We start from the raw sequence: 22,380 nt of genomic DNA on the forward strand, positions 1-22,380 counted from the left end.
CCCGCCTATATATGTCTAAACCAGATTGTAATCTAATTGCTATGCACTGGTCACTTGTCACCTCATTTTGTTATATATTTACACTTGACGCATGATACAAATAACATCGTAGTGCGATTTTATACTAAAAAATAACCTACACTCTTTAATGTAGGCCTAACTGTCCTATGAATACTACTACAAGATTTGTCATTTTCGAGTTTTCTAAAACTGACAGAAGCCAATAATATTAGCTCGTTTCCACTTGTTTCTCTATACATAATAGTCGGCCCAAAATACGTAGGCCCAATATTACACACATAGGCCCATAACTCCTTACACGTATAAGGGTCTTCAATCTATATTACCCATATAGGTTATACATCTACAAGCAATAAAAAACAAAACCTTAATTGGAAGAGATGTGTGTAATAAACTTGCTAATCTACACAAAATGTCATCAGCTCATACTAAAGATATTGCTGGCTAACTCATCATACACAGCAACACATGTAAAACTTCCTATCTAAAATATATATTAAAAAAAAGGTAAAAGAAAAGGAAGAAAAGAAAACATGTACAAAGTTGTTGAGAGCAACTAAAATCATATATGATACACCATTCCCACTTCCAATGTTGAAGAATGAGGTGAGCTCAACGCAAGAGTTGAAGACCTACAATTCCTTCTCAAAAAATCATAACCACAATTTATTACCATCTTCTTCATAAAACTTGACCCTTGCTTAGCTCTCACATATGAATGTCCCAATATATAGGCTATGCCAGCTTCCCTAGCATCCATCAGATCCCTCAGCTCCTCCCGGGCACCTCGGTCGATCTTCGGGTTCTCCGGGATCACAAATCTAACCTTCTTCCTCGCCTTCATGGCTGGCGCCGGAGGCGACTGTATCTCCCTGCGCTCGGACGTGCCGGCCACGTCCGGGTTCACCCCGTCGTCCTCGCATAACTGAATCCCGTGCAGATGAGTCGAGGGAGTCCCGACCACTATCATGTCCTCGTTCTGTCTCGTCACGTCCTTGTCTTTACCGTTGAGCCCCGTGCTTCCGGTTCGGATGTACTCTGCGATGCTGCACACGAGGTCGTTCTCGAACTGCAGGTCGTCCTTGTGGGCATCCCGGTAACCGTACCTGACGATGCACCTATACATGCGATACTCTCTCGGGCCGATGTGTCCAACGAGAAACCGCTCCTCGTGTTTGACGTGGGGGATGGGGACCGATTTCACGCAAAGGAACACAAGAACCTGGTGGAAGGCGGGGAGGTTGGTGACGAAGTGGGAGAAGATGGCTGGGATACCAGAAACGAGTTCTGTGTGGATGAGGCCAATCCCACGGACGCGCACAATGCCCAAGCTCGGACCCAGGCCGAGGAGCCAGTCAACCGAGACCTTGTTTTGGACGTCGAACTCATACTTCTTTAGCGTTCCGTAATGCCACACAGACATCACAATCATGAAGGTCAATGAGAGGGCAATAGGCACCCAAGCACCTTCCAAAAACTTTATAAGAGAAGCAGAGAAGTATAAGGCTTCGATCATCCCGAAGAATAACACAAAGCAGACGGCGAGTATAACGTTGTGGTGCCAGCATAAAACGATAACGAGAGACATCAAGCAAGTAGTCACCAGCATGACGGTTATCACTGCTAGACCTGATCGACACGAAGAGAAAAAGAAATCAAGAAAACCAAATAGAAAAGATCAACATAGGCATATTTACATGATCTTCTATGTTGTGTGTCGTACCTGAAGCATTACCGAGCCGTTTGGTGTCTCTAAAACCGATTGTCACAGCCAAACATAGAACCATCAAAATCCAGTTGATTTCTGGGATGTATATCTGCCCGTGCATTTTTGACGACGTGTGCACTATTTTGACTCTTGGAAAGCACCCTAGAGCAGAGCACTGCTTTATGATGGAAAAGGTTCCGGTTATTATGGCCTGGCTTCCGACCACCGCGGCCATAACAGCAATCACCAGCACCGGCCATCTCAATTTCTCTAAGAAAAGAACAATATAATCAATGAGAGTAAATTTTTTTATACACATTCCTATACGTTCAAAGAGCATCAGTTAAAGTCATTACCAGGTACGGACACATAAAAGCCGATACGGTAATCACTTTGAAAATCATGGTGCATGGAAAGATAAGCAGCTTGCCCCATATACGCGAGGACTAGTGATGGATAGACAATGGATGTGAAGGCTATCTGCAATTTCACGACGATTAAATGTTAGACGAGGCATCATTGTTATGTAAAAATTAGAGAAAACAGTATACATGCCTTAATCGACAGCTGAGAGAAGTGCCCCAGATCAGCAAACATCGCTTCAGAACCTGGAAATTTAAAGCCAAGTGATAAAGGAATAACTTGTGATGGGAAAGCAAAATATCTGCAACTAATACTTATATTTACCTGTGATGCACAGTAGAATTCCACCTAACGACATCCAACCTCCTCGTTGGGTTTTCTTGAGAAATTTATACATGTAGTACGGAGAGAGAGCTTGATACACGTGAGGGTTCCAGTAGAAAATGTTATATAAACCGATAGCACTGATGCACAAGAGCCATGTTATGACCACGGGTGCGAACAAGAATCCAACCCTGTGAGTGCCATAATGTTGAAGGGCAAACAAGGCTATCAGTACGATACAAGCAACTGGGACTTCTACATCTGCAAAATTATAGAATTGAGTAGTGCAGGCATGTGTTAACACTATTGCATGAAAAGAGGGCCATAATTTTATCGAACAAACAAGCCGAGAGAAGACAAGAAAAGTCAAGGCATAGAAAAGGACATAGCATGTAAATATTCATATTGTCCCTAATCAAACTCTTTATCAGTAAGATTAGAATGAAGAAGTACTTCTTGAATCTTGACTGCTGATTTTTGCAGCTAAAAGTCTCTAACTGCTCATAAATATGATGTCAAGTTCAGCCATATTCCAATATTATCCATGCCAAAATGCTTAAAAGAATCATCCGTCAACAAACAAGTCATTTAGTAACGGATGTTTGTTGAAATCAAGGAAGATTGGATTGATATTTTTCGTTGTGATAGCTTTCAGCAGCATATATAACCATATTTTGATAAAAATGGGAATCTTCACATAAAGAACCAGAACATGTTATTCACACATCACAATTCATTCTAAATGATTTCCCAAGCCTAAATGAAAACCATAAACAGCTTGACAATCAAGGCATGAATACTATTTATCTGTTACAGTAAACACTGAGTCAAGGGTTCCAATAAACATGACAGCTAAAATATACGGAAAGAAGGAATTTTACAATCTTACATTTATGATGCTCCTTAGCCATGGCAAGCTCGACGCCAGACACGGCTGAGAAAACTGCAATAACACCACAAAACGATTGGTCGATTACTCAGACAGATACAACAAACTCCAAACGGCCCAAGGCTGTGAGACAATACCAGAAATAGCCGGAGTTAATATGCCATCTCCAATCACCATACAAGCACCAAGCAGAGCCAAGAGAAGCAAAACCCTCTGCAACACTCTGTATTTCTCCAAAGTGGACTTAATCTTCGCCCTAACAGTCGAGGGAGCAGGGCTCGTTATATCCTTCTTATAAGTCGATAAATCCTCATCGGCGGACTGAAAACTAGGCAGGGAATTAACTTTGGCGTGCCTACATAAGAGTGAATACAATGCAAATGTGCCTCCTTCACCATTGTCATCAGCTCTCAGCACAATGAACACATACTTCAAAAGAGGGACTAAAGTCAATGTCCAAAATATGAAGGAAAGAACTCCAAAAATCTCATCATTTGTCTCAGTGTGTTCTATATCTTCAGCAAAAGTGCTCTTGTACACATACAATGGCGATGTGCTCAAATCCCCATACACTACACCTAAACTCTGATACGCCAATGTAAATACAGTTCTCCAAGACTCTCTCTGCAATCCACCAATACAAAAATCCAATCATTTAATAAAGGGTATGATTAAAAAAATGCTCAAATTGTTCAAAGATTGCAACTTTATTGACAAAAAAGCTAAAAGAAGTCACCTTAACATGATTCTGATAAAACCCACTTTCAAGATCCATGGTAATGCCCTCAGAAGTTCATGCCCACTGCAAATTCAAGATTTCAACCATGACTCTTTCTCCAAATCACCCTCCCCAGTAGAGAACTCCCAACAAAACACATAATAGGAAATTGTATACTCAACACAACCACAGAAATGGATAATTTATTCGGATAGTACCTAAATATGCCGCAGTTCAACAACCTCCAGAGAGAAAGAACAAAGAGGGAAAACAAATCACAAACGTGTGATGATGTAATAACAACAAAATATTATTAATAGGCACTTGGAAATTGAAACAGAGAAGCATAAATAGTGTGAGGAATAATTCGGTTGTGACCCTGAAAAGAAACTTCCACTTTCCATTTATTACTGTGAAAACTAATTCTTTATGTTGAGGTAAGTAACATATAGCTTGTGTGAGTTTTTGTTTGCTTCAGTTTAGTTTATTTCTAGGAGTGATCTCGGACATAGTGAAACAGGGGAACGTGTAGACGTGTGCTTCAAGCAGACAATAGATATTAGTATATGGATATTCAGTGTGGAACATTGAAAAGTCTTCTTCATGTTTTGCTGATTTTCCTATCTTATTTTAGTTGACTCTTGAAGATATGAAAGTGACCATCAGATTTATTACTGGTTCTTGATTTCTAGTATATAATTATTTTTTTATTTTTCTAATTCAAGAAATATTTACTTTTTATTTTTGGTAGCTTTGCGAAAGACACCTTTTTTTGACGAATTAAAGCTGTTGATTGGTGAGAAATTTATGCGTGTTTGGTGAACTAAATAATAAATATCCTATAAGCTTTTGGGTGTTCAAAATTAGGTTCTAAATATTTTTTATGTATTTATGAAATATATTTAATGTTTTAAACACAACCCTTACGTAACAGCTAATAAGAGTAACAATATTTCAATGACCAAATGCCATAGTAATTAAGAATTGCTAATTAATTTAAAACCTACTTAAATAGCCTCTATGAAATATTTTGAGGCTGCCTTTTCTGTAACGTATAATTAAACATTTTTTTGCCTTCACTGAATAAAATAAAGCTATTTTTTGCCGTTTCACATAACATGAAAGCTTGGGTTAGTGAAGGGTCAAGATTTATAAGCACAATTATGCAAGTTTTAACCATTGACTTATTGAAAGGTAAACCAATGCCGTTTACTAAAAATAGGCTAAAATATTTTTTAGATGCCGTTTTTATTGAAGATGGATACCTAATTTTATTTCGATTATATTCTACCTTGCATATTTTGTCGTTATTTAGAATTTCCATCTTATTAATTAAGTGCTAAGATAAGTCTTTTCTCTAGAATAACATAAATTAAAGATTTAATAATTTTCTGTTGGAACTTTATGAAGTTTTAGAACTTTGGATTCCAAAATTTAAATACTTCGAATACTCAGATCCAGCATGAATATTAAATAATATTGTTAAACTAAATGGAATCTTATAGATATTTTTTTAAGTTTTTATGGTAGAGAATCTAAAATATTTATTGAACATTATCTGAAACTACCTTATGTAAGCTAGTCATTTTGCTTTTCTACTTTCCTGAATAAATTTGAGGATTACCCGATAAAGAAGTTGCAAAAACTAAATGCTACTATTGGTTAAGAACAAAGTCCAGAGAAATTTCATTAAATAAAGACCAACAAGTTTATCAGTTTCAGCTAAATTAGAGGGTTATGGATTAGTTTCTATAGAAATGAATTATACATATCATGTCAGTTAAAATGTTACTACTATAAATCTAATCATCATAGAGACCTAATCTAATCCCTTTAAAAAGGGTGCGAATAATCTTCATTTAACTTTTACTATTATATCTTTAAAAAGGGTGCAAATAATCTTCATTTAACTTTTACTATTATATGCCATCTCGCTTCTCGAGATGCCACCCTGCATTTCGTATTTGCTGCTTATGCTTATCACCTTTATTAGGAATAATTAATTGTTAAATATCATTATTTGGTCAATTAGCTTAACCAGCCATGGGCCCAAATTAAAGAAACATGAAGTGGGGGTAGAGATGCGTCGAAACCCGACTTTAGAAAATCATGAAGCAGAACCGACCATGAGCATATTGCGGTTCCGGTTTGTGAACTGTCACTTCCTGTTCAGTTTCGAAAACGTGCTTTTCGGCATTTTTCACTGTTTCGATTCCGATTTGACGGTCTCCAGCTTTTCTCTATTTTTAATTTTTTTTAAATATTTCGATATATAATTATAACGTACTCCATAAAATAAATTTGAACATGACAATATTGAAAGTAAGAAGAGGAAAGTGGAAAGAAAAACCAATTTTATTGAATTAGAGTTGTAATGGTAGTAGCCAATGTATTGGTACAATTTACAAGTGCCGGTAACCGTCATAAAACTTAAACACGAATTGGAAAAAAAAGAAATAAATTGAAAAGGACTTTTCAAATTAAAGTTGAGTTACCTACATATTCCTGATCTTATTAAGGCATCATCAAAGTACACATAGTTCAATTAAGTCGTTTACCTCTCTTTAACACCAAGATAGGGTGTATGGTAGTGAGAATAGAGGGGCATATATAGATTAAAAAAAAGGATAGGGGAATTTTTGAATAATTTTTTTTTTTGGAAAATCTCCATTTGTCTGTTTTTGATTGAAACCAGCAGCGGAGGGAGGTGGGGTCGGCCGAACCCACCGCCGTCGCCGGAGAATAGCCAAAAAAATCCTCCCATCGGTTCCTGACCCCACGGTGTTCGGAATTCTGCCCTTGATTCCGTGAATATGTGTCCGGAATTCTCCCCGTAACTCTGAAATCTGTATACCCGAATGAGAGAGGATAATTGGGGAAGAAGACTACAATTGGGCTTTTGCCTTGTGCTCTAATAATTAATACTCCGTTAAAAAAGAAAGGAAGAGGAGTATTTATCAAAAAGAGATAAAATAAATTACAAGTAGTATATTTTACTTAATATCTTACTAAATAATTCTATGCGACGCACTAAAATGGAGGAGCGATTTTATAGAGTATGAGATTATATTTTATTGAGCATTATTTATAATAATATTATATAATATGCTTTCAGATTTAAAGTAAAGTTTTTGAAAATTGGATTTGGTTCCAATTTTTTTGGGTGCTATTTGGTTTTTAAAAACCGAACATAACAATATACCTAATCATTTATAATAATAATTTTTCTAGATTGTTATGAGTTTAAAATTTGGTTCCATTTCTTTAATATTTACTTTTATTTAGTAATATTTTTACCCTGATTTTAATAAATATGTCATTATCTTTATTTTTTATTTATTGATTTTAATTACCTTCCATTTAGATTGATGGATTAAATTTTCTTAAAAAAGTCATCGAATAACTGTTAGTTGTTCTAGGTAATGTTGAACAAGAATCACGACTAGAAGATCGTGGGATAGTTGATAATAATTCAAACAAGAATGAAATGTTGAAAGAGAAATTAATGGTTATCTCAAATTACGAAAATTTATTTATGTAAATATTCCGAATTGTACTAAAGAGCCAAGTATCGTGTTTAGCCTAAGATAAATATATTTTATATGTAATGTATTTTTATAAATATTTATTTAAATATTTTATTTATTATTTTGTTCGACCCCACGATTTTTAATTCCTGGATCCGCCATTGATTGAAACTATCGGCTTTGAACAAAAAATCGATGGTTTCAATAAAAAATCACTTGACAAAAGCCTGCCACATACACGTCTCACGCCTAATGTATCGTGTTTGGTGCCGGAACCGTGAAACCACTAGTTAAACTATCACGCAGTTAAAAAATTCACGATTTTTGTTCATGTTTATGCACCAGAAAAAGAAATGAAAGAAAAAGATAAATAAGGAAAGGACGAAAACAAAATGAATATTCAAAATGATATGATATGATGATTGTTGTGATAAATGGTAAAACCATGCGTTGGGCGAAGTTGAACGACAACTGCGTATATATAATAATTATGCCAAATAGTATGATATAAACAACTGCATTTATCAATATATTAGGTGAAACATCATAGTCTGCAAACAGCAAATTGATTTAGGTCATTTAGATAAATGAATTCAAAGTGGAGATATATGATTTGGCCCTTTCATTTTCGGATTCGGACATACTATGTTCCATTGCTGGAATCGAATTAAATATATATTCGTATTGTATATTTTTATTTATCTATCATTGTTATCATTATTGTGGTGACCCGTGAAGCACAGAAGTTGGTAGAGATTGCAACATCAGAAATAATAATAATAATAATAATAGTAATAATAATAATAATAATAATAATTAATAATTAATAATCTATTAGTTCTCTATAAAAATCTATAAGTATGTACAATGAGTTTTCAATAAACGAAATGATAAAAAAAAATTAATACCCAAGTTTTGTATAAAAACAAAAATAAGTAGTAGTAACAATTTTGAGAGTTTCTTTGTCAAACTATAAATTTCTTACTTATTTTTTGTGACAAATATATTTGTATCCCAATAATCTAATAATAGTTCACATATAAAAACAAAATCTATTATCCTACAAAATACTACTAAGTAATTAGCTACAGACTTCATATATACAAAACCAAAACATGTGGACCTTGATGACAGCACAAAAAATAGGCCAAGATGTGGATTCCCATTTCAAAATGATAACGCAATCTTCAAATTAAAACTCCAATTTATTCAACGATTTAAAAATAATTACCGACCTCTAATATTTGCATCATCTCTCACAAACTTTATGTTATCTGCTCCAATCACAAACAAATGCTTTTAGATTATTTACTTTATCTTTGAATCAGCACACCAACATCTTTTTCCAACTGGGTCCATTAAAAGCTTCAATTGGGAAACCAAATTAATTGATACCTAATTTTCCTTCTTTTTATTCCATGACCTAATTTAATTTAGTGCATAGCCACTCTTCCCCTAATCCAGCACTCAACAACATTAACGAAGCAAGAAAATGACACCACTATGGAAGGCTAGCTTAGCCCATAAACAACCTTTTTATGCAATTTCATCACACGTGGATAATTAGTCCAAATTTCATAATTTGGAAAGATTATTGTGTCCCTATTTTTCAGAAATGGGCTAAGCCCTCTAGTTCTAATGTATTACTACTATCACTCTTGCTTGCAATTCTTGGAACATGTCACCTCAAAAGGGATTCCAGCATTTTTTTTCAATAGCATGTGGAAATGTATGTTTAAATTACAAGTGTCTAAATTATATGACATATGTCGTTCGCATCGACGGATCCAAGTCGGCCGTTAAGGTGCAACCGACCGCGATGGAAATAAGGACTTAATTTTCTTTCAGGATCGACCGATCTGAGTGAAAACTAAGACACATTTTCTCTAGCTCAGATTTGTAAGCTATATATCTTGTCTAGTTTAGTTATGTAATGGGGAATGATTGATTAGATCCCTAGAATTTCACAAGTTTTGTTTTTGTTGTTGTATGGAACTTGTAGCTTGGCTTTGGATGATTTAAGATTTTAGTTGAATTATTTTCATTTTTTAATTGTCTCAAGTCTACGTTACTCAACTCTTACAAGAATCTATAGTTTATAATGCTGTTTTGCAAGTCTTTGCCTCCAGCTCAAGAAGTAGGAAATGAGGGATTTTTGCTGGTGTTTCTTTTCAGTGATCTCTTGTTCGATGTAGTTACTCTTTGTGCTCGTGTTTGTGCTTGTGATTGCTCCATTTTTGTTAGTGCAATTCTTGAATTTGATTACTTAGTTCAAGGCTTGCAAAAAGTAGTTAAATTTCTATGTTGCTTTGAAAGTACAATTTCAGTGTAACATTAGGATATTATATGATTCATACGATATCATTTAGGGCTAAATAATGCTGTTAGCTTTATTGTGTTTCAAACATGTGAGTGATGGTTTCTGGATTACAAGAGATAAATCGGGCGTAATACAACCCAAAAGAAGGAACACAAAATGGAAAACTGAAACTGAATTACAATGAAAATCGAAACAAATAAACCGTGAACAGTAGTTAGCCGAGTCGAGGAGTCCTCTTTCCGCAAGACGAGATACGCCCCGGTAGTGCTCTCGGATTGGCGTGTCATCCCCAGAGATAAAATAGTTTCGTCTCTGATGAAGCAGCACTGCTATCAACAGAGCTCCGACGAACTGGATGAAGGAGAGGGCAGAGCTTTCGACAGAAAAGACAATGCAAAGAGGGAGAGAGCTTATGCTGTGTATGCTTGTGAATTGGTGTAGGAATGTAAGGAATGGCTAGCCTATTTATAGGCTCAGTCCACTACAGGGGTCAACCAACCATGATGGTTGTCATCATTGCGAGGCTGTAATCGAGCGTTACAAGGCATTACAAACCGTTACGAGAGCTGGAGAGGCTGACCCTGAACGGACGTATCGGGACACATTGCGCGTCTAGGTTCGTTCACGATGTGGACTTCATCACGTGTCAGCCATGTAGGCTTTACCGCGTCATACTGACGAGGTGTCATCCCGCTTGGCTCGCTGAACGTTGGTGCTCTAAAAAGAACTAGACCAACCAGCCTTGGGAGGATAAGGGCACGGACACGAGCACAGGCTCGGGCTCGGGCTCGGGCTCGGGTTCGCGGCGGGGCGGGCGGCGGCGGCGATACGCATGTGGGCGCGTGTGGGCTCTACAACCCATCTTAGTCCACTAGAATTATTACATGTAATAATCCTTCTTATTAAATACTCCCTCCGGCCATCATTAGAGTCTCATTGCTTGGCGGCATGGGTTTTGAGAATGGTTAAGAAAAGTTGGTGGAAAAAAGTTAGTGAAATAAGGGTCCCACTTGTATATATTAGTTTTAAATGAAATGTGAGTGAAGTGAGTTAGTGGAAGGTGGGACCCTATTACCATTTATGGTAAAAGTGAACCGGGACTTCTATTCGCGGATGGACTAAAATGGAAAAACGAGACTCCTATTCGTGGATGGAGGGAGTACTTGTTTAATAAGCTTGTTACTTTCAATGTGAGATAATTAACTCACTTAATTAATCTCATGACTTCTCTCATAGTTCATTTAAATAGTTCGCAATTTTGCACAACTTTAATCCATTATTTCTTACTCACCGGAAATCGGATCTGGGAAAAATAAATATACCACAGTCATCTGCTCCGAACGTAGATCGGCGCTATATCATTTAATTTCACAAAATTAAATGTCTCGTTGGAAATATTATTGATCAAAGTCCTTTGACTGGGGATACTATTCCAAAGTGAGTAACCATATTCTAACTGCAATGATGTAGTAGCTATGCTGCGGGCATGTGAATTATCACTCGTAAAGTGCTTGTTGACGAATATAGATTGAGAAAATGATATTTATTGGTTGATTGTGTTTTACATACTACTATGTTCAATTGATCATTACCTAGAACAACAATTTTTCTACTAATTTTAATTTCAAATATACTGTGATCTTATGATAAAAGAATGATTGTATGTATCATAGACGTCAATTGAATATAAACACAATTATATCTTATCAGTCGAAATTAGTCTCGACCAATAAATTGAGCTGTGTAAAAATGACGTCTATACATTTCAAACACTTTATGTCTATCTACAAGATTTTTTGGGGTATATCTTAGGATTTTAAAACATCCCGAATCGAATTCATCAATTCGTCAATTTTGTGAAAACGAATGTATTTAAGTTGACCCGTGATTTCGACTTCTTGTTTTTTATTACTACAGAGAAATATTTGGTAGCTAAATTTGAACAGGCGACTCCCAATTATGCGGACGACTAATCAACATTCAACCCTCACGGAAAATAAATTATTCTGTTTTCTCGTCCACATAAATTTTTTGAGTCCAATTAAAGAAGTCGTGTGATTTATGATCATGAAAATTTAATTGATTTCAAATTAGGTCCCATAAGCCGTGCATCATGTGTTAAATTCGTAATTCCTTTTAAAGTCGACAAAAAAAAAAGATTTAGGCTTTTAAAATGATGCCTCGTTTATGTGGGGCAGTGTGGGTTAGTTTATAATCTTAAAAAAATCATAATAAAAGGCCATGGAAGGCATAGATTATGGGCCAGTGATAGCCTTAGCCCAAAACAGGTCCAATCCTTTTGTTTTCTTAGAGGACCTAAATTACAAACACCTAAAAACAAACACACATAATTAATATTAAATATTCGTTTTTTTTTCTCATCACTTTACGTTTTATATGAAAATATCATAACCTTGGGATGATTGAAAGAGAACTCAACAACCTTGGGATAATTGAAAAAGAGAACTCAACGTTTCATTTGTAGCTTAAAATATCTAGGTATGCGAATATGCCAACGTCTCCAAATATAAAGCGTTAAGTATTTTTTCGGCAATTGAGACAATTTTGTATAAATACAATAGATAGTACAAAATCAACTATTTACCCTAGGAAGTTACTCTACTTTTATTGTTGCAAATTCATCTAGGTAGTTACATCTCTAGAAATGAAAGAAGACTAACCCTGCGGCATAAAAATCCAATAGAACATATTATTACAAACAAGGAATATTCAATAAAATCCAAACACAAGCTTGATATACAAAATATCAAACCATATAAGTCATACCAACTTGCAATATGTTCATGTGAGGCACCTTCATAGTTGCAACACCTCCCCTGCAGTTATTCTTCAAGAATGCATAGAAATAGTTCACCACCAGCTTCTTCAAGAACACTGACTTCTTCCTGGCCCGCACGTCGCCGTGCGCGAGCAGGTACGTGAACCCCGACTCAGACGCCTCCCTCAGCGCGGCCAGCTCGTATTCCAGACTAGGATCCTCATCTGCACACATCACACTGGCTGGCAGATCATCCCCTTCATTTGATGCCCTAGACGTCGAGGTCTGTGCTGCTTCGCGCATCAACGGGACCCTTATCTCGTCTAAATCTTGGACCTCGTCGTCTCTTGACCACATGGAGATGCTGTCAAGATCCTGCTCCCCAATGCTGCTCTCAAGAGCAACCTCTTGAGCTTCCTTCCTTAGGAACTTCTCAAGGCTCTCCAGCAGAAGCTGCTCAAACGCACGGTGATCTTCCTTCCGTATGTCCTTGTATCCATAACGAGCAATGCAACGGAACATATGGTAGTCTTTGGGACAGACCCTCCTGAACAGGAACCTCTCCTCCTGAGGCACAACCGGCACAGGGACATTCTTGATGCAGACAAAGATTATGGTCGAGTGGATTGCCGGGAGGTCGAGTAGGAACTGCCCTAAAACAGAGGGGATACCTTGAACCAGCTCATTGTACACCAGCCCAATCCCCGGTGTTCTTACTGTCCCGAGGGAGGACCCGAGCTCAAGCATCAAGTCCATCGAGATCTTCCCTTGTACTTCACTTTGGTACTTCAACACACTACCATAGTTCCATGTGTACATCACGCAGAGGAAGAAGGACGCGAATGCTAAAGGGAGCCACCCTCCTTCTAATAGCTTGGACAGAACGGCGGATAAGTATATCAGCTCAATAGTTCCAAACACGAGGGGGAAGCAGAGCGCGACGATCAAGTTGGTCTGCCATATGAGAAGCATAACCAGCGTCACCAACGCAGTGCTGACTATCATAACTCCAACCTCAGCAATGCCTGCAAGAACAGATTGATTTAGCTCCTTTCCTTGAACTTGGACAGAAACAGGAAAATAGGATGAGGCTAACCATATGCGTTTGCTATCTCCGTTGTGCTTCTGAAAACGGCAACCACAATGATGCACATGACCATCAAGAAGTAGTTGATCACAGGGATGTAGATCTGGCCCATGAGTTTTCTTGAAGTGTGGATGATCTTCAGCCTAGGGAAGCACCCGAGGGACATGGCTTGTTTGACACATGAAAATGAGGCGGAGATCATAGCCTGGCTAGCAATTATAGCTGCAACTGTTGCTATGACAAAAACAGGCCAGAACAAACTCTCTGCAACATTTACCAGTACATTGTCAAAATTTTGGGAGCCAAAGGTGTCGGATTTCTTATATATATGAGAAATCATTACCTGGGACAGAATCATAGAATATCCTGCTGGTGTCATGAGGGTTTTTCATAAGGTATGCAGCTTGACCCATGTAAGCTAAGAGTAGGCACGGGAAGACAACAGCGGTGAAAGCAATCTGCAACAATCGTTGAATACAAAATTAGGATGCATCAGAATAATTGCAGGTTTCAGAAAAATCAAAATAAGAAGAACCTGTATGGATGGCACTGAAAAATGGCCTAAATCAGCAAACATTGCTTCTGCACCTGGAAATGTCATTTATATAACATGTTATTGATGAAGAAGTTCGTTTATTGCATAAACATAGAATGTGGATTTCTGTAGCCATTTTAATCTCAATGGATTCAGTAGCATTGTCTTTCTATACCTTTACAAAGTGACTACTAGTTTGATGAATACTAGAACTCATTGTTGGCTGTTATTAAGAATAGTAAGAAGCTAAGCCTATATAGTGATTAAGTATACATTAAATGCGCAAAAGGATCATAGTTTTTAAATTAAGATGTGAATTGTCTTGAGTTAAACTGCAAAGTTCTATCAACTGCAACCACTCTGATCATATTTTCATACAGAGCAGTATTTCCTTATGATTTCAGTTTTATTGTTTCGATTTGGGAGTGACGCTTTTAAAACTGAAGAAGAGAGACAGGATTGATATTATGTAGTTGTTGTTCGGTTGCTATGACTCATTATCATATGATAACCCATCTAGGATTAAGTTGTGAGATTATTTTAGTTGGAGGGGATGACTATGAGACATTATCTTAAGATCATGCATCTACGATTAAGTCGTGAGATTCAATCTCATGAACCAAACATAATACATACATATCCAATCATGAGATATAGGGCCAGTAAAGTATCACAGAACAGGAGATAGCAGAAAACAACTCACCTGTAATACATAAAACACAACCACCAAGTGCTGACCATGCCTCACTGCTATTCTTTTTAAAGAAAAGATATATATAGGCGGGATTCACGGCCTTTATAACAGTTACATCGTACTTGAGCATGTTGTAGAGTCCAATTGCTCCCAGGCTGAAGAACCACAGTGCAAGTGCAGGAGCAAATGTCAAGCCTACTTTACTCGTTCCAAACCTTTGTATGCTAAACAGCCCCACAAGAATAATAATTGACGTAACAACAAGAGCATCTGCAAAAACGAGAGGACAGTTTAAACAATATTGTTGCAGTCCCTTTTTGAGCCACATTATGTCAACCAATATTTTAGCAGTCCCCTTTTAAGCAATTTCATGAACTAGAAAAGAAGAAAGGAAATTTATAAATTCAACTTGGTAAGAGTAATTATGTGTTTGTTTTGTTTGTTCTGCTACAAAGGGTATCATTGGAGAAGTAAGAAATGGATGGTAGGTAACTCATGTTCGCTGACCTGTGCCAAATCCTGGTATCCGACCCTGCAGACCGCTCACAGCAGACATAACTGTGAACGAGAATTGTGTAAGTAGATTATGGAACATCAAAATAATGCAAAATCAACCAACAATAAGTGCAAACACGACCCTCTGGCCTTCAGAATATCGGAATTGTGCTTGCTTTGCAGTGCATCTGATAATAGATAACTAAATCCATGGCAGTCTTAGCATGCATATATGCTTGAGATTCACTATACTTCAATGACCCGGAGTTCGTTTATATACAGGCCATGAAGAAACATCCAACATTCGATTCAACGCAAAAGATAGTTAAGTGACTACAAACTTGTAGTTACCCGCTAAAGGGAACAGCAGCACCAAAATCAGCAGTGAATATGAACTATGGAAGTAGCATTTAGTTCATGTAACCTTTTGACTATCACCAACACAAAATTAAGGGACCGGGTATACCTGAAATAGCTGGCGTAAGAATACCATCCCCTATAATCATAGAAGTCCCCATAAGAACAAGTAGTAAGAGCAACTTCTTCAAGAAGGCCTTACGCTCCAAGGCCTCCTTTATGGTCAAAGCTCTCTCCAGTTCAGGAGTTGGTAACTTGAGCTTGAAACTGGAAATGCGTTCATCGGCTGGCTGACGATTTGGAAGAAGATTAACATTTGCATACCTGCAAATCAATGAGTATAATGCAAATGTTCCACCTGTCATTGGATCAATATGAGGTATCAATAGAAAATTGTAAATGGAGGCTCTAGTTTTCCAAAAAAAGATCTTGCACCTTCCCCACTGTCATTTGCCTTGAGCACGACGAAGACATATTTTGCTAATGGAATGAGAGCAATTGTGTAGATTACTAGCGACAAAGTCCCCAAGACATCCACATCTGAAGTGATAGGCACCTTGCTGAATACATCAGAGAAGACGTAGAGAGGGCTTGTTCCCATATCACCGTATACAACACCGAGTGTTTGAAATGCCAATGCCAAAGTTCTCCAAAGAGAGTCATCCTGCATTAGTAAAGTCCAGTTGTAAACTGCAAGATGTGATATTCTAGCCTAGACTAACTTAAAGCATAATACTCCTAGATACGTCACGCGATAATCAAGAACAGGTTTGTGGTTTGTGGTTTGTGGAATACATACTACAGTGAATCAGATCACCAAATTCCGCAAGTTCAACAAATTCTGCTAAAGATGAAATGAATCAGTAATTTTCTAGTTCTCATTATAATTACATAATTAGTAGTATCTCACAATAATAGCAGATATACTACATAAGATAATAGAAGAAAACATCAACCAATTTGTAGGTGCTTTTAGTACCAAAAATGCTTATAAACATAGAGAAGATAACAAAAACCACACGCACACGTACTAACAATCAAAGGAACCAATCACACACAAGCAATGATGTGTTGAGTTAGAGCAACTAAGAGAGGGAAAAGAGCATTCAACAGAATTGGAAACCTTGTGATGGTGGCCATGAGCGCCGGCAATCTCCATGGCTTCAACATCAAAGGAATCAACTCTCCTGGGCTTCTTAATCAGCCTTCTTCTCACAGTCCCATATCCCTCTCTCCCTTCCCCATCACCAGCCAACGACCACGGCGGCGACTCCGAATCCACTTCACTCCCGTCCACCCAACGCCGCGACTCCCCGCCGCCGCCGCTTCCTAGCAGCCTTACGCTGCTCTCTTCAATCCAATCACCATCACCATCCATTTGCTGCCTCGGAATGGGCAATTTACTCCTCAAAAACGATTCCGCCAACCACCAAGCAAAAGAAAAAGATTTGGACTTAGAGTAACAGTGGTAACTTTCTATTTTTAGAACGTGTAAAAAGTACCATCCTTTCGCCGGAGCTAAATAACTTTCCGATGACAAGAAGTCTATTGTTTTTTTCTGAATAGAACAATAATTGATGTATTATTGGCCTAGCCTAGTATGGCTCTTCACTTCTCTTTGAAATTATAAATTTGCCGAGAGACTAGACAACAATAAATCCAATCTGACCTTCACTCCTATATTATATACAACCAGAGCAATGCAGCCCCCATTTTGTTCTCTCATACAAAGTATCACATTTGTTTCATAGTAGTACAAAAAGTTTGAAGTTGACATAAATTGTACAAAAAGTTTGAAGTTGACATAAATTATACAAAAAGTTTCATTCGTATTTCAATTTAATACATTCATTTATATGTGGTGTTAATTGTTTATCTATGTGAAGTACAAAATGGTTCATGTTGGTACAAAAGTAAAGATAATCCTCTATTTAAAAACACAGATTACTAAAGTTGAAAAATACTACTATCCTACAAAGCAACAATATTTTAGCCCTTATGACAAGAAAAATTATAGGTGTAATGGTCATAATGTTTGGCCAAAATATGATATTAACTTCAAATTTTATAAATGGAATCCGATGTGGCATGTCAGATTATGTAAGTGAACAAATGGGTTTATGTGAGAAACAACATTAATTTTTTTCTAAAATCTATACTATGATTTTAGAAGCACATTCTATTTTGACGCCTGACCAACTAAAATAATGGAGTAATACGTGATCCGAGGTTTTACAAAATAAACGGTACGTGGGTGTTTAGATCATTTTTGTAATCATTGTTCAACTTCCCTCACCTCACTGTGTCATCCGAAACTTGAATGTAACAAAAGATAACATACTTATAAGATAGCAAAATATCACAAGTTCTGATGAATGATCAAAAACAAAACATGATGTCCAAACTCCCTGGTACATTTCTAGACTCTTCTATTTAGTCAAATGCATAAATAGACACAAATTAGGAAGCAAACAACAGCCTAATTCCTACGTTTGCTCTCCAGTATTTCTTCAGTTAGCTGCAGCTTTTGCTTCGATCACCTTTTTAGCAAAGGAGGGCAAGCAGAACGCAGCCCAGTGGATCTGGAGATGAGATCAAAAGACACAAATCGTTAATGGCTAAAAGTGAGGAAGAATGTGAGGTAGTTTTGCAGACGATGCTAAGTGTAGTACCTCAGAGTTGTAGAACCTTAATGGTCCGTTTGCTTTAGCATGATCATCATCAGCATCTATCGGGTTGATTGGATTCTTAAAGTCCACTGGGGGACCTTCCGTGGAACAAAGCATGAAACCAATCACACCACTGAAAAACAGATTGATTACATTACATTAGCATCACCACAGATATATCCTTGACCTTGTTAATCGTATGGTGGGTTATTTGGTAAATGAAAATATGTGAAATCGTGGAAAAGCGAAACATTTAGGAGAACTAGGAAATACCTTGGGTATGTGGGGACAGTGGTCCAAGCATAATTGACAGAGCCTTTGAAGATCTGGCGGCAATTTGCAACAATATCCTCAATAATGTGCATGTGAAGCCATATGCTTTCGGCCTGAGTACACACGACGCCTCCTGGTCGGAGAGCCTTAGCTACTGACGCAAAAAAGGGCTTTTCAAACAACTCTTGGGCTGGGCCTGAGACGTGAAACATACAACTTCAACAATTGAACGGGATTTTTTAGGAAGTGCTACTACTAAGAGGAGTACTTTACCTATCGGATCCGAAGAATCCACTATAACTGCATCATAAGTTCCCTCTGGCACAGCCTTAAGGAATGCAACCCCTGCAAAGAATTCAAGAAAAAATCACAAATTCAACTAAACATAAGCATAAAACATGCATATGTTTTTTTTTGGTGGGGGTTTTGAACAGGACTGAAAGTACCATCTCCAATGTGCAGTGTGACTCGGGGATCTTCATATCCCACAGCTACATTCGGGAAAAATTGCTTGGAAACCTGTGAGGAAGGACCAGATTAGTTCTATCATATAGTAGTATATTTCAGGAACAACGCTCCAGCACATCAACTACAGGATCATGACAATGTGAACCGAAATACATTAAAATAACTCACATCAACAACCATCTTATCGATCTCGCATATGTCAATCTTCTCAACAGAGGCATGACGTGATACTTCACGCAGGACACCACCATCCCCTCCTCCAATCACCAAAACCTGAAAGAAACTTACCTTCAGACCTAAGAATGACGAACTAAATGTATTAAGTATTTTTTATTAAGAAAGAAATGGCCTTAAAATCAGCTGAAAGTGGTCAATGAAGAAAGAACCGTTGGATATATTTGATGCTTTTAGTGTTGCAATAATTTCTTTGCACATTAATAATACTAACTATAATAGCCAAACAACAATTCATTCACAAAGTATAGCATTTTCTTTTCATATATGATATGCTCATAGTCATTGCAAAGAAATGCCCCCATATGTTAAAGGCTTCCCACGAGTGAAAATACCTTTTTTGGGTTTGGGATTGAGCAAAGTGGGAGGTGGGTTATCATTTCTTGGTAAGCACATTCATCCCTCTCAGTAAGTTGAATTACACCATCCAAGACAAGAACCTTCCCATATGTTGATGACTGCAATTGAACATTTGACAAGGGCATTAGCATGCAATAAGACAAAATATAGCAGTTACATGGCATAACAGCAAACTAACGCTAAAAATGATGTACTCCTGAAAGCAGCAGGTACCTGGAAAACAATGACATTCTGATAATCAGATTTTCCCTGAAACAATATCTTTTCAACCTTCAATGAGTGTGCTTCTCCTGCATGTTTTCCAGAAAAATTGCAGTAAGGATCATGTTACTGCATACACACAGAGTTCAGATACCCCAAGACAAACAAATAATTATTAACTGATTATTTATGCAATCTCACAGCAGGATTAGAAGCTTTAGGTTTCAAATTACATCTAACTGGTCTTGTCTTCCTAAGTTGATCGGCTAATTTTGCAAATATTAATCCAAATAAAAAAGAATCAAGGAAAGCCACAAAACAATGCATTTTAAAAAGAAAGCAACCGACCGAGGGGATGGTATTTTGTAACATAGATGATGAACTGTTGCTTTATCAGCTTAGGAAAGCTAAAGCACAACTCATAGGTGCAAATAAAAAACACAGTTGAGTGGAAATTATATGCACTTGTATTTCTCTGCTGTAATACATAAAGAAAAAACAACTTAAGCAGAAAAATTCCAAGTACACATCATCATCAGCATATAACATTTTAGTAATCAAAAATCTGTGTTTGCTGTCTCAAACATTAATAAGGACCAGGTAGGTCTTCAGTGAGTCAAAATTTGACCTTAAACAGAAAGCTGAACCATTGTTTTTTCCTCTTCTCATTTTTCGTGATTATATAGACTAGAGTACTTGTTAAATTAGAACAACATAACAGAGAAAACGGTGAGTTGGTACGGCAACATTTAACGACCAAAAATCATTTAACAGAATATGTGTCTTACTTTTTTGAGGGTGGGTGGAGGGACTTATTCTCCTGATTATTTATCAGGCAGAGGCATTATTAAAGGGCAAAACATGCCGTACAAGTAGCAATTATATTATAGCACGACAATATTCCAACCGCTTAACTCACAAAACAAGCGTCACAGAGACTTGAGCTAAAATTGCATCTAAGATAATATATTCAATTCCCATTCATAGGCAGTGAATAAATCAAATCATATAGATGTGCATGTGTGTGTGTGAGCACGGCCAGCATATTCGCCTCGAATAAAAATCTTTAGACAAAACAGCAAACAATCTAAACTCAACTTGTACAACACAACTGAACAAAAGCTTATGCACAGACCAGATTATGAACCACCAGAGAAAAATTGAGATGAAACATCAATACAATACAATACAATACAATACAAGTCCCGAAAATCAAAACATAAAATACACTGCCAAAGAAGGAAATCGCAACACCGATGAAAATACGCAATCAATCAATAATGAATCACCTGGCCACATTGGGCTCATCTCCGAGAACCACCCGGGGATAACGGACGACATGCACTCGGGAAGCTCCGTAACGGCACCGTTATTCGCTTCCATCTCAACCGAAACGCCGCCGTTTTCCTCCTCCTCAGCGCGAGGTCTCTTCACCGGCAATTCACCTGCAGATTGAGCCGCCGCCTCAGCCATACGCTCAGCACGAGTGGTTATACAGTAATAGTAGAGCTATATGCTCACGCAGTAATGTGTGCTAGTGCGTGAGCGTGAGAATTGATTGGAGAGAATTGTTCAAGGCAAAGACAACGGGAGTGACCTAATATAATTTGCCTTCCTCTGTTTTTATTTATTTTTTAAATTCTTATTTATATTTATAAAAGCAAAAATATCTCCCCCACCCCCCGTGATAAAGGTTGCCAATGTTATGTTTTCTTATTTAATTTTTTAAATTCACGATGCTGGGTTATCTTAATTCTGAGTATTACTATTATTATTATTACACTTAAAACATGACAGTGAGTATTGTCCTATTTTGGACTCAAATCTCTGATCAAATCTTTCCATTCAAGTTTTTTTTATATTCTTAATTAATTAATTTACATTATTATCCTGTGACAAACAAAATTAAAATAAATGAGTCATTCAATATATAGCAACCTAAATTCAACTTGTAAGTTGGGACATTAAAAAAATTATTACTAAGAGGCTTTGAGTTCATGCGACATAAAAATGCAACAATTACTATAAAAGGATGTTTTAAAAAAAATAAAAAAAATTAACAATCTTTTCTAGTTACATGTCGCACCATAAATTAATTATTCATATGACTTATTCTTTTTTTTAATCAGTGGAGCGTGTGTATGGAAAGTAAGATCTGCAAATATTGTGCATAAATACAAAGAAATTTCCATAGAGGAGTAATTCGTTGTTTGTACTACTAACTTATCTTCATATTTGTTATAATTAAAAAATAAAAATGAATTCGGGAGGAGAAATATAATGATTGTCTTATTATTATTGTCAGACTCAAAATTCGAATATTTCATTGAATATAGAATTGATTAGCATTTCCTGGGA

At 37.0% G+C, this 22,380-nt stretch overlaps 3 protein-coding genes across 3 annotated transcripts; all 3 read right to left on the reverse strand.

Annotated features, from left to right (window-relative positions):
- Window positions 1–388: 388 nt before the first annotated feature.
- LOC121798200 (potassium transporter 6-like) lies at window positions 389–4,585 on the reverse strand. The gene is made up of 9 exons (XM_042197077.1): window positions 4,242–4,585; window positions 4,042–4,107; window positions 3,443–3,929; window positions 3,306–3,359; window positions 2,417–2,677; window positions 2,285–2,337; window positions 2,086–2,209; window positions 1,745–1,999; window positions 389–1,650 (listed from the first exon to the last, which is right to left on the reverse strand). The coding sequence occupies exons 2-9, from the start codon at window positions 4,078–4,080 to the stop codon at window positions 584–586; spliced, it is 2,340 nt and encodes a 779-aa protein (XP_042053011.1). The 5' UTR covers window positions 4,081–4,107; window positions 4,242–4,585; the 3' UTR covers window positions 389–583.
- A 7,809-nt stretch (window positions 4,586–12,394) lies between these two features.
- LOC121798203 (putative potassium transporter 12) lies at window positions 12,395–17,468 on the reverse strand. The gene is made up of 9 exons (XM_042197080.1): window positions 16,941–17,468; window positions 16,253–16,481; window positions 15,927–16,175; window positions 15,473–15,523; window positions 14,975–15,235; window positions 14,272–14,324; window positions 14,080–14,194; window positions 13,746–14,000; window positions 12,395–13,674 (listed from the first exon to the last, which is right to left on the reverse strand). Exons 1-9 carry the CDS (start codon window positions 17,193–17,195, stop codon window positions 12,638–12,640), a joined length of 2,505 nt encoding a protein of 834 aa, XP_042053014.1. The 5' UTR covers window positions 17,196–17,468; the 3' UTR covers window positions 12,395–12,637.
- Window positions 17,469–18,140: 672 nt separating this feature from the next.
- On the reverse strand, window positions 18,141–21,627 carry LOC121801286 (spermidine synthase 1-like). The gene is made up of 9 exons (XM_042200749.1): window positions 21,312–21,627; window positions 20,035–20,111; window positions 19,797–19,919; window positions 19,396–19,500; window positions 19,206–19,278; window positions 19,033–19,104; window positions 18,760–18,955; window positions 18,490–18,619; window positions 18,141–18,399 (listed from the first exon to the last, which is right to left on the reverse strand). Exons 1-9 carry the CDS (start codon window positions 21,493–21,495, stop codon window positions 18,328–18,330), a joined length of 1,032 nt encoding a protein of 343 aa, XP_042056683.1. The 5' UTR covers window positions 21,496–21,627; the 3' UTR covers window positions 18,141–18,327.
- Between the last annotated feature and the right edge of the window lie 753 nt (window positions 21,628–22,380).

The sequence above is a fragment of the Salvia splendens genome, chromosome 4, assembly GCF_004379255.2.
Source record: "Salvia splendens isolate huo1 chromosome 4, SspV2, whole genome shotgun sequence".
NCBI classification, from domain to species: Eukaryota; Viridiplantae; Streptophyta; class Magnoliopsida; order Lamiales; family Lamiaceae; genus Salvia; species Salvia splendens.

Excerpts from the sequence above, each read along its gene's own strand:
- LOC121798203 (XM_042197080.1), bottom strand. The coding sequence starts at position 17,195 with ATGGATGGTGATGGTGATTGGATTGAAGAGAGCAGCGTAAGGCTGCTA. Across the intron at positions 14,195-14,271 it reads TTTCAGTGCCATCCATACAG|ATTGCTTTCACCGCTGTTGT; the intron begins GTTCTTCTTATT and ends CGATTGTTGCAG. Across the intron at positions 13,675-13,745 it reads GGAGATAGCAAACGCATATG|GCATTGCTGAGGTTGGAGTT; the intron begins GTTAGCCTCATC and ends CTGTTCTTGCAG.
- LOC121801286 (XM_042200749.1), bottom strand. The coding sequence starts at position 21,495 with ATGGCTGAGGCGGCGGCTCAATCTGCAGGTGAATTGCCGGTGAAGAGA. Across the intron at positions 18,620-18,759 it reads ACTGTCCCCACATACCCAAG|TGGTGTGATTGGTTTCATGC; the intron begins GTATTTCCTAGT and ends TCTGTTTTTCAG. Across the intron at positions 18,400-18,489 it reads TAAGGTTCTACAACTCTGAG|ATCCACTGGGCTGCGTTCTG; the intron begins GTACTACACTTA and ends TCTCATCTCCAG.
- LOC121798200 (XM_042197077.1), bottom strand. The coding sequence starts at position 4,080 with ATGGATCTTGAAAGTGGGTTTTATCAGAATCATGTTAAG. Across the intron at positions 2,000-2,085 it reads CTTTTATGTGTCCGTACCTG|AGAAATTGAGATGGCCGGTG; the intron begins GTAATGACTTTA and ends TTCTTTTCTTAG. Across the intron at positions 1,651-1,744 it reads ACGGCTCGGTAATGCTTCAG|GTCTAGCAGTGATAACCGTC; the intron begins GTACGACACACA and ends CGTGTCGATCAG.